The 17,118-nt window shown below is 32.8% G+C and overlaps 1 protein-coding gene across 1 annotated transcript in view; it reads left to right on the plus strand.

Annotated features, from left to right (window-relative positions):
• LOC143202044 (uncharacterized) overlaps window positions 1–16,803 on the plus strand; it is a 30,985-nt gene extending 14,182 nt beyond the window's left edge. Inside the window, exons 3-7 of the mRNA XM_076413309.1 lie at window positions 10,379–10,536; window positions 13,990–14,160; window positions 14,220–14,621; window positions 14,682–14,933; window positions 16,505–16,803. Of these exons, the coding sequence (XP_076269424.1) occupies window positions 10,379–10,536; window positions 13,990–14,160; window positions 14,220–14,621; window positions 14,682–14,933; window positions 16,505–16,603 (1,082 nt within the window). The 3' untranslated portion in view covers window positions 16,604–16,803. The remainder of the gene's footprint in view (window positions 1–10,378; window positions 10,537–13,989; window positions 14,161–14,219; window positions 14,622–14,681; window positions 14,934–16,504) is intronic.
• The last annotated feature ends 315 nt before the right edge of the window (window positions 16,804–17,118 follow it).

Consider the following 17,118-nt stretch of genomic DNA (forward strand, 5'->3'; position numbering starts at 1 on the left):
TGTAAAATTATGAGTTAAACAGGTAAATTGAAAACTCCCCGGCCTGACACATATATGGCGCTACTAGTACTAAATCCATATATTTTTTAGTTAGCCCTAATCCTCAAAAAAATCGTGTATAAATTTGACAGCTGTCGGATCATTAGTTTGTGAATTATAATATTTTGAGTGAACCAACTTTTATTAATGTGAAAAATATGGATAAAAAGGAATTTCACGTGTTGATAAAATATTGCTATTTGAAGGGAAAAAACAGTTGAAGCAAAAACTTAAGGCTTAATTCCGAGTTTCCGGACACTGCTCCAGGAAAATCAATAATCAAGGATTGGTATGCTAAGTTTAGACGTGGTGAAATGAGCATCGAAGACGGTAAACGCAGTGGACGCCCAAAAGACGTTGTTATCGACGAAAACATTTAAAAAATCCACAAAATGATTTCGAGTGACCTTAAATTAAAATTGTACATCATATCATTCACGAATATTTGGGTATGAGAAAGCTCCGTGCAAAGCGGGTGCCGCGCGAGCTCACTTTTGGCCAAAAACACGAGTTAATGATTCGGAGCAGTGTTTGAAGATGATCAAACGTAAGAAACCCGTTTTTGCGTCGATATGTGACAATGGATGAAACATGGCTCCATTATTTCACGCCGAAGTCCAATCGACAGTCATCCGAGTGGACTGTACATGATGAACCCGCTCCAAAGCGTCGGAAAACGCAACAGTCGGTTGGCAAAGTTATAGCGTCTGTATTTTGGGATGGGCATGAAATAATTTTTATTGACTACCTTGAAAAAGAAAGGACCATCAACAGCGAATATTACATAGCGTTATTGGACCGTCTGAAGGCCGAAATCGCCGAAAACGGCCCCATTTGAAGAAAAAGAAAATGCTGCTTCACCAAGACAATGTACCGTGTCACAAGTCAGTGAAAATGATGGCAAAAATCAATGAATTAGGCTTCGAACTGCTTCCTCATCCATCGTATTCTCCAGATCTGGCAACCAGCGACTATTTCCTGTACTCAGATCTCAAAAGAATGCTCACTAGGAAGAAATTTTTAGTCGAATAAAGAGGTGATCGCCGAAACTGAGACCTTTTTTGAGGCAAAGGACAAATCGTACTACAAAAATAGTACTGAAAAGTTGGATGGTCGCTATAATCAGTGTATCACCCTTGAAGGGAATTACGGTGAATAAAGAAAAATTGCCAAAAAAATGTGTTTTACTATGGTAGGCCGGGGACATTTCAATTGACTTGTTACAATAGGTCTTATAAATTAACTTAAGCGTTCTTAGTGCGGGTGAAACATTTATGCCTAATATGAATTATACGGGAGAGATAACGATGAGTATTGAAGTTGGTTTCTAATGAAGCACACAAAATACCATTTCAAATTCAGACGAAAATGGCCGAATAATCAATACGCGCCGTATAACACCTCAACAAATAAATTATTTCATAAAACGTATTTTTAAATTGAAATGGGAAAGGCACTCACCAAAGTAAATTACGAATACCTTTTTTTTCAAATCTAATTTTCGTAAAAATTCAATTAAATTTTCCGCCATACACGATCCCAATTTCCCCCTTTTCCTCCGACAACTAACTAATTTTAATTAAAAAATCCATTTACAATTTTATAGAGCCAGCACATACATATATACATATATATGCGTATTGAAAAAAGTACCCTGAAAACGGAATAATATATCAAAAGCTCGCGGAATATATATATACGACCAATTATTGTTATTATTAATTAAAAATAATAATTGACTTAAAAATCGATAGGGCCTATATATAAGTGCGTTTTAAATACTGCCATTTCGCGATTGTTCGCATCAGTATTTTGCGTTTTCATATATATATTTCGATGGAGCACTTTAAATTTTTAAATAACGAAAAAAACTCAGGCAAAAATGTATGGATATATAGATTTATTATATTATTCTTTATCGAGAATGACGTTAAATCCATATTTGACAGGTTAATGGTTTGAATTAATAGTGTAGCTTCCGCTACTCTTTAGTTAGAGAATACTTAATTACTCAAGTGTACGTTTCCTTAAAAAATCATGCATGCGAATATTTTATGCCTATTTAGTATAATATATATTTAACATAATATAATATTTTAATATATAAATGTTATAAAATCACGTTAGACAAAAAAAAAGAGCAGATCAGACTTAAAATCAAAGAACTATACTGGTTAGTGTATTAGGTTAGTATATAGCTTTCTAGGACTTCTAAAACATCAAACCAACAAAGAATCCAAAATCCAAGTGTTAATGCAAATATAATAGAGCAATAGTAATATATTAATGTGTAAATATATATATATATATATATATATATATATATATATATATATATATATATTTTCCTCCGACAACTAACTAATTTTAATTAAAAAATCCATTTACAATTTTATAGAGCCAGCACATACATATATACATATATATGCGTATTGAAAAAAGTACCCTGAAAACGGAATAATATATCAAAAGCTCGCGGAATATATATATATATATACATATACATATATATATACGACCAATTATTGTTATTATTAATTAAAAATAATAATTGACTTAAAAATCGATAGGGCCTATATATAAGTGCGTTTTAAATACTGCCATTTCGCGATTGTTCGCATCGGTATTTTGCGTTTTCATATATATATTTCGATGGAGCACTTTAAATTTTTAAATAACGAAAAAACTCAGGCAAAAATGTATGGATATATAGATTTATTATATTATTCTTTATCGAGAATGACGTTAAATCCATATTTGACAGGTTAATGGTTTGAATTAATAGTGTAGCTTACGCTACTCTTTAGTTAGAGAATACTTAATTACTCAAGTGTACGTTTCCTTAAAAAATCATGCATGCGAATATTTTATGCCTATTTAGTATAATATATATTTAACATAATATAATATTTTAATATATAAATGTTATAAAATCACGTTAGACAAAAAAAAAAGAGCAGATCAGACTTAAAATCAAAGAACTATACTGGTTAGTGTATTAGGTTAGTATATAGCTTTCTAGGACTTCTAAAACATCAAACCAACAAAGAATCCAAAATCCAAGTGTTAATGCAAATATAATAGAGCAATAGTAATATATTAATGTGTAAATATATATATATATATATATATATATATATATATATATATATATATATATATATATATATATTGTATAATATCTCATAAATACTATGAATAAATTAATTGTTGGTCTAGGAGGCCAGTGTAAATATGGAACTAAATTTTATAAAAATGAATACAATATTTTTTAATTTTTTAATTATGAGATAGAATGAACCTGTAAAACTCCAAATGATAATATGATAAAAAACTAAATAGCTATTATTATATCATCAATTAAATTTACTAAAAATTTTATCGCTTACATTTTTAACTTCATATTTTTTTAATCATTATTGCTACGATAAGACCTTGGTTATAATTTATAAATAACAATAATTTTCTATTAAAAAAACTGCGGTCGATAACGTATATATATGGTATAAATTATCTCTTATATTTCTCCATTCAAGGGCATCAAATATACAAGACACTAAAATAGTTTGGAATATTTTTATAGACTAGTGTTGTATTAATATCCATTTTAATTGTATATAGGGCAGACTATAAATATTTGCTTATGCCTATAGAAATTTTATTGGGAAATGAATTATATATAACAGATAGAAAATAATAATTTTGTTCATATATATTTTAGTACTTTTACACCATCCTAAAAGAATATATTTCAAAAGATATTTTAATTTAGATTACTAACTAAATATTAAAGAAAGAAAATCTTACAACTATACTGTTATATTTCTCAATAAATGATCTTGATATTTGTACTTATTATAATGTACCTGTTTTAATTAACTTAATTAATATAATAAAATTATCCGATTTTGTGTAGTGATGTGATAGCAACCATAAAAGAACCAATTTAATAAAGATCACCTTACAAGGCGGAATATTGCTATAACTTTCTCAACTCTGCAATTATGGATTTTAAGAAGACTAGAGAATTGTTGATAGTATATCCTTTAGCCGCCCAATTATAAGCACTTCAAACCTTAATATCCAATTCATGCATGAGGATGATGGCGTTATGTACCAGAATTCCAACTCATAAACTCTTTACTTTGTATTTTAACTAAATATCTGAATCTATGTACCTATAAGGTTCAATTGAAACAAATTCAAAGTCTGTATATCAATTTGTTATTCTTTTAGTATGCGATACTATGGATACTAGAATTTCCCAGTTTCCTAGTTAAATAGTTCAAAATTATTTCTCTTTTATTTTTATTATTTATTTTAGCTCTAAACTCGTCTTTAACACCGAAAATTTCGGAAGCAAAATCTGTTCCGAACTAACATTCACACACAAATGGCAGTACCGATTAGAAATTCGACGAAAATGATCTTGTTGAGTCTCCATCTTCAATTATACATTCATATTTAGAATACAGGAAATCATTTTTTGAAACGATCCTCTACATGTCATTTTATAACATAAAACCGATCAAATAATTATTGCCCATTGGGCACTTTGTGGAATACTAAGAGAATAATAATAAAAATTATATCTAAAATATTTCATGAAACCCTTTTGAACGCGCTGTACTATGGCTTCATTGAGTAATTATTAATAGAGGTATGTAACTTCGAGAACAGCCATGTATTCAAAGAAGTCTAAATTACTATTCACCCTTTCTTCACTTCACATCTTTCGTACTTCAATATCAGTACTCTCCTGTAAACTTTTCACACAAATGGTCGCACATCACATGAAAACTGTGTTTACCTATAACATATAAAGTTCCACGATATCTACAAGAATCGTGTTGCATAGTCTCAACACTCCTTCCGTGTAAATAATGAGATATAACATTCATTTGAGTAATATAGTTTCAACAAAAACGGTATGGCGGGACTTCACAGAGCTAACATTCATGAAAAGATTGCAATTTTGAAACCGTGTGTAATGGAAGCCAACACTGAGCAGCGAAAGGAGTAGTCCAATAATCATAAAATTTGGACACTTGATGATTAGAAGAACGTATGGTTCGATGAATCATCGTTTACATGTTTTTCTGCAAATGGGCGGATATGTGTATGGGGAACCCTAAAAGAAACCTAAGATCCAGATAGCTTTACTCCGACAGTCATGTTCGGTGGAGATTCTATTATAATTTGGACAGTAATATCGTGGTATTTAGATAGTTCACTTATTCATATCACTGGCCAGATTACTGCGAATTAATATATCGTCATTCTTAATTATAGCAACACTGCTATAATCCAAGATACATTCGCACATCCAACAAGGTTCATTCTTGGTTTATGTAGCACTAGCGACCCGCCCCGGCTTCGCACCGGTGCACTGCTGATACTAAATTAAATACACTACAGAAAAAATATGAACGTTGTATATAAAAATATAGCGGCCCGCTCCGACTTTGCACGGGCATAAAATATATATGCCTATGTCACTCAATGAAAACATGATTAAAATCGATCCAGTATTTTTGGTTCATTCATTACTGCCCTTGGCCTGCACGCATTAAATTTGGAGTAAAACAATTCCTCTTCCCCTATACTTACTATGAAGATTTCCTGCTATCTTTGGAATATCTAAATTCATACAATTTTTATTACATTACACATTTTTAAACGCAAATTTTAAATTTTTAATATCTCCGAAAATATTTGTTTAATTTACATGCTGTAAGGAACCATATTGATCTATATTAATTGCACACTGTATTTAAGGTACTTAATTCGATAAGGATTAATGCCGTATTGTTTAAAATAGCTTCGTAAATAAACCATTTTCTCACGTAAAAAGTAAACAATATAAATGGTTAATGTGGGTTATCCCTAAAAGATAAACATATACCATCGCGGACTTTTTTGTAGACCTTTTTATGGTGTACAATACTGTAGTACATTAATTTGATCTAACTCGTAGGGTTAGGCAGCGTTTTTGCTAATTGCTAAATAAGCCTAAAAAAATAGGTTAATTTACGACATCACGTTAGAAACCTCTAAAATTAGCAATGTTGCCTTAGTATATTATGCATGTATTATACATATAAACCTTCCTTGAATCACTCTATCTATTGAAAAAAACCGCATCAAAATCCGTTGCGTAGTTTTAAAGATTTAAGCGCACATAGGGATATAGGGACAGAAAAGGCGACTTTGTTTTATACTATGTAGTGATTAGAATATCATCAAACACTTTCCCTGGTCAACACAAACGCCAGACCTCATAATTGGGTCCTTATGAGATATTTAGAGTAAAAATTGAGGAATAGTCCTCTGCAACTTCAACATCATTGAAGCAATTGTCGAATGTTTTGTTTAAAAAAATGGGACGACATTCTATTGGAAACAATTTAGACACTATACAGCAGCTGCCTAAAAGAAAATTGTAGATCAACCTCTTATTATTTAATAAATGTTATGTATATATCAAGTAATCATGTTATTTTCTAAATCCCCTGCAAATAATTGCAGGTCCTTTTGCTAACGTCTACATATCTCAAATAATAATTTATTTTAATTATTTTAGTATAATTATTAATTTATTTTTCTCGCACTTAAACTTATATACAAAACTTATAAACTTATATACATGGACCAACTAGAAATAATAACTAATCTTAAAACATTCCGAAAATCATGTATCGCCATAATGAAACTAAATTATAGAACATTCTAAAAACAATGGCCTTAACCTTGACTCACTTTAATGATTTACCCACACCCCACACCGCTAGCTCATTTATATTTTTATATTATTAATAACTTACCCACAGCACTTGATCAATCGTCGATAAGCGAATAAGTATAGCGCATAGAACTGGGAGGGTTTACCCCCAATTAATTCCACATTAGGGGCTCGTTCCTATTTAATTCGCCCTTTGCATGTGCTTGACTTAAACGACCAAATAATAACAATAACGGTAATAAAATAACGATTAAATTTAGTTTTTCCACCTCCTTTCAAAAAAAAACATCAACGTTTTTCTGTGTTACCCTTAAGGATGATTTATATATTTATATTTAGGTTTTAGATCATCATATCCTATAAAGTAGAAAAAAGTAAAAAAAAGTACATCAGAAATTGTTTATATATATATTTTATAACATCTTTATTAGATACGCTTAGTACAATCTTAATTTACAATTAATTTATTACTACTTTTCCTACGTACTTGGGTTAATTAACGTTAATCAGTACGTATTCCTCAATTATAAAATTATAATTATTTATTAATTATTAACTTATAGTTATAGTTTACACTAATAATACACACTAAATGTTCACACAAGTTCGTATGGTTTTGTTCGTTTCAATCTCCTGACATCCTGCGCGCTGTCCAGCAATTGTATTGCTTCCACATTAGTATGATTTAGTAATCTTCTTTCGTGTTTTAAGGTGAAATCCTGCACAACTTCGCAAATCCATTTGATTTCCAGGTCATCGTGCAGTTCTTCGTTGGTTACGTAGCGATAGGCATTGGTAATCAATCGAAGAACCTTGTTTTGACAGCACTGTATGACTAACTGATTTGAATTTTTAGTGCAACCCCATATTTGCACCCCATAGGTCCAAAATGACTTTATAATTATAATATAGATCAACCTCTTTGATTTTAGATCAAGTTGAGAGTATCTTCCGACTAACCAGTATAGTTGTTTCATTTTGGTTCTAATGTGTTTTGCTTTTTGTCTAACGGTTTGTATATTTAACTATACTACATATTCGAAAGATACTCCAAACTTGATCTAAGATCTAATAGATTGATTAACTAGTCTCTATAGTGATTAACTAGTTTTCGACCAATTTGGATTTAGATTGGGTGCAAATATGAAGTTGCAAAAAGTCATTAAATAGTTTAGAAATTGAATGCTGCTAAGATAATGTTCCTTGATTCATTACCAAAAAGTGTATAACTATCTAGTTTACGAAGAACGTCACAATAATCTTGATATCACGAAGTTACTCTTATTACTTAATCTAATTTAATTTGTAATTGTGATTAACTAGCTAACATCTTTATTCATACATTGAGTTTAACACATTATTCTACTTTAGCATTACTCAAGCAAAGATGTAAAATATTTTCAGAGATGCCTCGAACAATGAGAACAAATAATTCATTAAATTCATTCATGATTGCAATAATTCATGCTTCCACAATTCAGTTTTAAAAAGAATTGTTCATCGTTCATAAAAAATCTTGTTCTTGAAATATTTCAAGAATAATTATATTGGGTATTACATGAATAAAGTCAGGGTTGAAAAACTATTTGATATGTTATATTCGGAATGAAACAAAAGCATTATTATGAAAAAAACTAATTATAAACTGAAAATATTGCTAGGTGAAGTAGAACCTCTATATCAATAGCCAGTTTTTTATTATGCCACAGTAACAATATTGGGTGATATAATTGCAGATTTCATCTATTGTTAATAAAAAATCGCGAAATTTGGTGTATATTCACTTTACTTTTTTGCATTAAATTTGTTTTATATAAAAATACAAAAATAATATCAGGTATGGTGGTGTAGAATTATAAAGCATTTCATCTAACAAAATCGAATTTTTCTTATCAAAATTTGCAAAACTATCCGCTTAGTTGACACAGAGGTCAAGTCGACCGGACAGTCAGTCAATCTTACTGTTGCGATAGTCGGGGGTTTGAAGTCTACTGGGGCGGTAATTACGTTTGTAATTGTCTATAAATCAATAGCGTAAAATTAGACGAGAAAATTCATGTCAGTCACTCCAGTAACAGAGCTGGATAAGACCAGATGCCATATGGGATGATCTCTAAGTTGGTCAGTCACTACGTTAAGTCTACTGGTTACTGGTACCTACTGGTTAATAAGAGACACCATCGACAATTTCGAACGCAGCATTATTCCAGTTCGAAATAATACTGATAACATCATTAGTGAAGCATTAGATATAATAAGTCATGAGTCATGAGAAGAATATAAACGCAACAGTCCTGACAATAATAAATTTGATCCCCAAATTTCTGCTTTAGAGGTATGTGATATATTTTAAAGAGCAACTAGTAGTTGCGCCACAAAATTCCTTTCAGAATACTTTGGTGAGTATTGCGGTAAATTTCCTGAGGATAAACTCACCTCTGTATATTAATTTTATCCCTCACTTGATAAAGAACGATTGTGAATTATTTATTGAAGAAAATATTGTAGAAAATTAAAAGGTAGACTACCTGCTCTAAAATTTTTAATTGAAAATAATCTAGGAGACACGTTGAAAGAGGCTAGACAATTATTAGAACAACTCCCATGACGTCAGAGACCGAAAGCTATTGCTCAATACTAGAGCGCATCAAAACGTTTTACAGAAATTCAAAGGCCGAAGATCTCTTTCCATCATATCTATTGAAAAACAGTTTATAGCCGAAATAGACAAGTTTAATGACAAAGTGATAATCAAATTTTCAAACAGAAAAGAACGTGAGGTGGACTTAATTTATAAAAATTAGGGTTTTTTTGCAAAAATTACAGAACACCTTAAATTTTTTATCAGGAGCCGACGCTGGTATTTTTTATTATTATCTATACAAGATCACAAACATCAATGCTCTAGGAGAGATTGAAACTCACAACTAATGCATCAGCAAAAGACCTGTTGCCTTCATCACTGCGCTATCAAACCGATTTTTGAGTAAAATGAAGTCGTAACAATTTTGAAGATTTTTTGACTTTTTAATTTAGTAATAAGATAACATTAAAATAGCAACTGAAATATTGCTAAAAACGATTAACAACCTTAACGGTGGCCTTAAAATAGACGGTACACTCTTCTCCTCCCGACCCCCACAGCTCATTTCGCGCAAACTTTTCCTTGCTTAATTAGCAACAACGTCAATTCGAAACAAGCGAGATGGATAACTGTGCAGCAATTTACCTGAGTCGGAAAATTAATAAATGTAATCCATCACAGGGCCCTAATTAAGGGGGATCCGACATCAAATCGAGCTGGGGTAGAAAGCTCGCTGATAAATAAGTCGATCCGGTGGGCTGCAATCATGTGCGATTGTCACTTGTCCCTGTCAGGCTCCAGGTGACAGCTAATTGGCTTGTCACGTAATTGCGCCAAATTTATACCAAATACATTACGCCGCTGTCCGTTCCTTAATGACTCCGCGAACACGTTCGTTTCTCCGCAAAAATAAACGCATAAAATAAAACTCAACTGAAAATAGCGTCCCTCAAAATTAATTAGATCAAGGGGTGCTTTTAAATATATTAAATTGTTTTTGCCTCCTGTTTAAGATAGCGCGCTCCATCTGTTGGGCCTCGACCAGAACACGAAAGGTATTCTGAACTTCGATTCAAGCGACAACGACATCTGTAGGTTGGAGACTGTACTGGGCGCAGTTAAACAAATGAAATCTATAAGGAATATCACTTTGGAAGGTAACCCTTGTTGGGTAAGTAGAGTTCTTCGAACAGATGTACGGGAAGTAGATTTCTTTTTAATAGATCGTCAGAAAATAGCATTCTTTTTAATTCCGTCAAGGTATCTTCATAATATTTTCCCAGCATACGATAATAATAGTGTTATCAATATGTATGTAAAATGTAAAAGAGAAAATCAGGAATAGTATGTCATTTTCACCACAGATGATGCTGATAGGTTTGTAGTGCAGGAATGTTCGTCTGGTCGGTCTTTCGGAACGCATGGCTGTCGATGCGATTGTTTGTCCGAACACTCACTAGTATTTTTGTGGACGCAAAAGGAATTCGCACTGGAACTGAAAACACTGGTTGAATAAAAACTTGTTTATTGCGATATTAAATGATACATGTGGTCGACGAGAGAATGGACAGGATATTAGGTTAGGGTGAAGGAAGTACGGTAGCGATGTGGAAGTGGTACTGTTATAAGGGGGTAGAGAAAAGAAAATAGAGCGAGACGTCGTCATGGTGTTCTTTTATAACCGGGAACCGCATGATACCAATCCACCAACGTTACCAACCTTTGACTTTTTTGTGTGTGGCCTAAAGGGTTGTAGCCGTCGCTACAAATGTAAAGGATGATTCTCGAACCATACGACATAATTTCAATCATCAAGCCTCTAGGTTTTATGATCATTGGTTCTCATTGTAAATTAATTTGTAATTTGTAAGTAAATTTGTAATTAGTTTTATGAAGCTACCGCCGTACACTTTTTGTTAAAACAGTATTACACAAGTGAGTATTGAGTTCTGCTTTTTAATGTTCGTCTATCTTTGTCAGTCAGCTTTGGGTTTCACAAACTATTTCTCTTTGCCGATAATATCCCCCCTGTATAATGTTAGCACATTACAAGATGATAATGCATCCTTAAACCTAGCCAAAAAGCTTCAGTCTTGGTTTAAGGAAATAAGATTTTTTTTAAATTTTGTCGCTTTGACGGGTGTCATCATTTCGCGACTATACAATAGTACGGTGTTGATATAAGGGGACAGGCCAAAAGTGTATATATAAAATAATATATTGATAAATAAATAAAATTAATTACACAAACAGAACAGGCTAAGAGTATAAATAGCGTAAATACAATTTAAAATGAAGACAAATATAGGACTACAAACACAACCATGACGAAGTAGAGGCTCTATCCAGACAGCACCCATACCAAAGTGGTAATGGTTATTTGGTCAGTACACTAAACTCAGCATAGACTAGATTCTGTGGACAAAATCGATTTCTAATAGAAATCCGAGGAGTCTGTATTTTCTTCTGTTAAGGTATTTCTAAAATTTTGCAGCTCATACTTAGTTCTAATCTGTGTGAGCCGTGGACAGTCGTTCAGTATGTGACAGACTGAAATGGGGGTATGGTGACAAAAGTCACAGTGAGCAGGCTGGCTCGAAGTCATCAGAGTCATCGTGCGAGAAACGACGGTAGCCCAATCTCAGTCGATTCAAAGCTACGACATGGTGACGAAGGGAAGGAACGTAAAGAGACGAGAAAAATTCAGTTTTAACCTCCAAGAATTTGTTGTGGTTTTCCTCCTGAGGTGGTTGTCCGATGGAGAAAATGGGTGAAGTAGTTAAGGATAAGATGCTCCAGGATGGGTGGATGACTCCAAGTGGAGGTCAGATTTAAGGAAGATGGTAGAGCAAGCGATCTCACAGCGAACTTCAGTGAAAATAAATCATTACGATAAGAGAGTGGTGGGGTGGGTGTAAAAAATCACCCAGCATTATTTTGTGTGCTGTATTTTGAACGGCATCTAGGAATTTGAGGTAAGTTGGAGCAGCAGCGGCGAAGAGTAGGGAGCCATAGTCTAGCGTAGGAAGGATTATGGAGGAATCTATTTTGTGTATGGTTTCCTGGTTTGTACCAGTGTGCCGGTTAGATATACAACGCAGCATTTGTATGTCTCTGGAACAGGGAGTTTTAAGTTCGTTAATGTGACGCTTCCAGGACAGCCGGCAGTCGAAAATGAGTCCTAGGAACCTTATACGATCAACAGTTTTATTGGGGTATTATTAAGAGAGAAGGAAAGGACGCGGGTACAGTTACGCTACGACAGAAGTGAATTACAGAGGAGTTTACAGAGAGATGGCTATTACAAATAAAGTAGGAATTAGAACTGAGCCCGGCGGGACTCCAGCCGAGAGCTGGTATGTGGAGAATTAGAATATTATTAATCATCTTCCCTATTTTAAAAGCGGCTTAATCCTTCATTAATTCAATAATAAAATTTTGTGTAATTATCAAGTGTTTATATTATTTTGACCATCCCCTCTATTTCCAAACAATACTATTAATTTAGACAGTAAAAATCGAATTCAAGGCATTAAATATATAAAATTGAATAATATAATCATACATTAATACAACACAATGGAAATGCAATGTTTAATTCCCCGAAGATTGATTTTTTATCGAAAATCCAATAGTCCAATGTAAATGTGCATTAACAATGTCTGGTCTGTTGTAAAAGAAGCCAAAAGCGAACTAAAGTCCAAGAGCGATCCGAAACATACTTTCAGTGCTTGCTGTTTGCCATTTGGAAATCATTTGAATAGCTATTGAAAGAAAGGCTGAACTGTGAGGATTCCTCTAACGCGATTCCTAAAATGCAGTTGATCTTGACTGGATTCCTAGCCATAAGGGAATTATAAAGGAAAATAAATTATTGCGTTCATGGCCAAGGGCGCCATATCAAATAGAACCTCACAATTAACACAAATTAAATGACACAACTCAATTAAGTTGAGACCTAATCGAAAATAACAAGTTATGGCTAATAAAACACGATTTCTTCTTTTTTATTACGTAATTCCAGATCCTGCCAAGTTATCCTTAACCGAGTTATACAGGGACATTGTAAATTCACCCATTCCCATCTGCTAAGGCTCCCTGCTCCTGCCTTCACAGTAGTTTTACATAGTCTGTATGGCATATAATCGTAGAAAGTAACTCTCTGACCACATTGAGAAGAGAGCTAAACTTCCCTCAATGTATATCAGATTTTCTCATCTCGAGAAACCTGCCAAAACTTTTCAGATTTCTTGAAATCTCTAATTTAGAATGTGAAACCTAATCACGAATATTACTATCTAAATATCGTTTATATCTTGTACACATTTCTAGACACATATATATGTTTATACATATATAGAGTTATTTTTAAACACAATAGTACATGTCTTTTACACTCTGTATAAGTATTTATATAGTATCTTTGTTTAGGCATATTCCTTTTTACTCTGTTACTTTTGTATTGTTACATTTTATTATATTTATATTTATTCTATACTGATCTATACTATACTTTTTTATACTTTCTATATTTTCTATAGGTAAGGAATCTATTGTTATTAAACATATCGTTTATTAAGTATATCGTTTTTCTTGTCACATTTTCGTATTAATAATGTTTTAGTTACTTCCCCAATATAAGATTGAATTACTGAAACATATTAGCAGTTTAGCATACTTAGATGGTACTGAAATTTTGGAAACAGACAAAACTGAAAATTTGGAAGAAAACTCCAACGCTAACATAATATTTTATTGTCATCGAATCCTAGGATTACCAGAACCTCCTAAAGACGTATATTTATTTAATACACCACTGTTTCATAATATATATTTAGTCGACGGTTATTTCAGACTAAAAATGTACAAACTATTCATCTAGAAGTTAATTTTCCTTTACTAGTACCACCTCAAGATTATATTGACCAGCCAGATACGAATCAAGTGGATACTCAAGTCCAGGATAAAGTTGAAACCAAAGAAACAAATGATAAAAAGCCACGGAAAAAAGATAAAGACAAAGCTTCTAAAACGGAATCTAATAAGAAGAAGAAAGGAAACAAGAAATATTACTCTGCTCCAGATGAATATAACCCCAAATTTGAAGAGCACAATAAATGGTTTAAAACAGAGACAATGCCATGGTCAAAAATTATAGAATTCCCTCCAGTGTACATAGAGGAACCAGAGAATAACCTTGTGTCATTAAGAAATTGTTTTAGAAGTTTGGTACCGGTTAGAATAATTTACAAAAAAGTAAATTATTTAAATGTATCGTCTACTCTAGTAATTCGAACTCGATTGCATTATATTCAGATAGCTCCGCCCGGATCGAAGTTGAAACCAAAGGGTAAAGCTTCGAAAACGAAAGAAAAGAAACGTACCGATGTTCCGGAACAGGATAACGAGGAGGTTGGAGATGCGGAAATCGTTCTAAAACGCGTTACCTTGGCCAGCTTCTATTGCGAATTGAAAACCGTAAATTGGAGTGACACTAGTCTGGATTTCTATTGGGCGGATCATCCGGATATTGGAAATAAAGCCATTATGGTTAATGGATCACTAAAGGTATGCATTTCAGATGTTACACTAATTTTTTTAATGAAATTTAATTGTATCTAAAATTAAATAGTAAAAAATATATGAACAAAGTTCGTGAGTAATGAAATACTGTTACGCCAGCCCATATGTCATTGATCTGAACATACGGTACTCGAATGGAGCAACAACTGGGGAATACGATGGGTGGATTAGGACTTTCTTTTTTCTTAACGCGTTAATTTAAGGTGTTACGTTAGAATTGGAAAGACGACGAATTTGTGAATATCTAGAAGTAGTAATTAATAGTAGTAGTAATATGTTAACAATTACAATTCTCCAAAAATGTATTTAAAAAGAAATAAGCCGAACGAAAACGGAAGTGGTCAAAGTAATATATAGACTAATCCTAATACTCAATTGCGAGATGTGGGCATTGTCAAGAATCTTTAAATGAAAATCTTTAGAAGAGCTAGAAGGACAACAAAGGCGGACGGGATGATAATAGTTGGTGAGGACACTTACAGCTTACACATCGTTAGCGTATTAGTTTGATGTCCCTTTCTTTTAATTTACTATTATTTGTTGTGGTTGCAATGATTAAGTCAACTGATTTTGCCTAGAGCTAGTAAAATTCCAAAAAAATGTTTAACAGCAAAGATATTTTAACTGGCGTAAAGTTTCTATATAAAAAAATAACTGTTTTTATTGAAATATCTTTTTCTAAACCAATATAACTTATATTTATAATAATGGGTTAAGTTGAAAACATTTTGTTAAACAAAAAATGTTGCTGATAAACTAAAGTGACCCCAAATACTAGCAGCCTCCAATTCTTCAATTGACTCTATGATTTTGATCATTTCCTTTTTGGTGATTTTTCATAAATTAATTCAGTATTCTGTGTTCCCCAAAACCGACTGTTCTGTTTATTGACGCGGTCGTAAAATGGTCAGATATTATTCATCATAAATATGTAGCGCCTCCTCTAGAACCCATAACGAGTGCAATTCAACGTGCTTGTGTGAAGTACTTCGAATGAGTGTCAGTGCATCCCAATGTACTTGTTAAATAGCTAAATATGCGACGTGATAGTGAAGTGCGTACACGAAAACTTTTAACACCATCTGCTCTGAATGTTGGACATATATAGACTTTAGAATAAGCTTTAGAATAAAACTGATTAATTAAGATATTACTTTACACAGGAGAACACTTAATGAAGTTGTTTTCTACTTGCCATGTATATATATATATATATATATATATATATATATATATATATATATAATATATATATATATAAACATAAGAAATACTTATTGCCTATTGAGCAGATTGTGGAACCACTAAGGGTAATAAAAAAAAGTCTGTAGCGCTTGGTGTTGATGGTGATGACATCGTCAACGTTGATTTCGCAAAAGGATGGACTAATGATAAATAAACTGCTGATTGAGCAAGTGAATAATAAACAATATGTCAAACAAACATCGCAAGGATATGATGGTGATCGTGACGTCGATCCATCCAAGTTAACCATTTAACCGATCTGTCGTATTATAGACACACTGTACATTTTAATTTAATATATATTTTTACAGACTCTCGATTACAGCGGAGCTACCGAGAGTGTTATTCCGAAGCCAGCCTATCCGAAAACATTGACCTGCCAAATCGGTTTCGGCCTAAACAGAAATTAATTTCGATGCCTTTATCGCCACCTACATCGACGACAAAGGGGTAAATACCGCTCGACTTAACCGACAAAACGGATTCATTAACGGGCGATTTCGTTTCGGTCAGTTGGCACGGCGAAATCCATGTTTTCGGTCGTGTCTGGACAAACAAATCGCCGGCCAACAACAATCAGCGAGGGAGGACGCGACAAAAAAATCATCCGAAGAAGAAACGGGGAAAAAATCACCGAGCCAATCGTAATTTCTTTGTGGCGATGTTTGTATTAAATTTGGTTTGGTCCTGCTTTGTGTTTTATTTAGATCGAGTCGTGATATTTATAATATTTATCCAATAAAGCAGAATATCCGTTTGTCGGAAGGGTAAAGATCTCTCTAATAGAATTTGATATTCTGTAGTGTCTGAATTTTCAATTAATGTCCCTCATATCTTAACAGGACCGCATTTTTGTAGTGCTGTTGAATTAGATAAATTGTTCTGGCCTTGATCACAACAGTAGGCCTCAAGGCAGCGTTATTAG

This window comes from Rhynchophorus ferrugineus, unplaced genomic scaffold, assembly GCF_030347505.1.
Source record: "Rhynchophorus ferrugineus isolate W39M unplaced genomic scaffold, kcgeb_rfMv2 rfM9, whole genome shotgun sequence".
NCBI lineage: Eukaryota > Metazoa > Arthropoda > Insecta > Coleoptera > Curculionidae > Rhynchophorus > Rhynchophorus ferrugineus.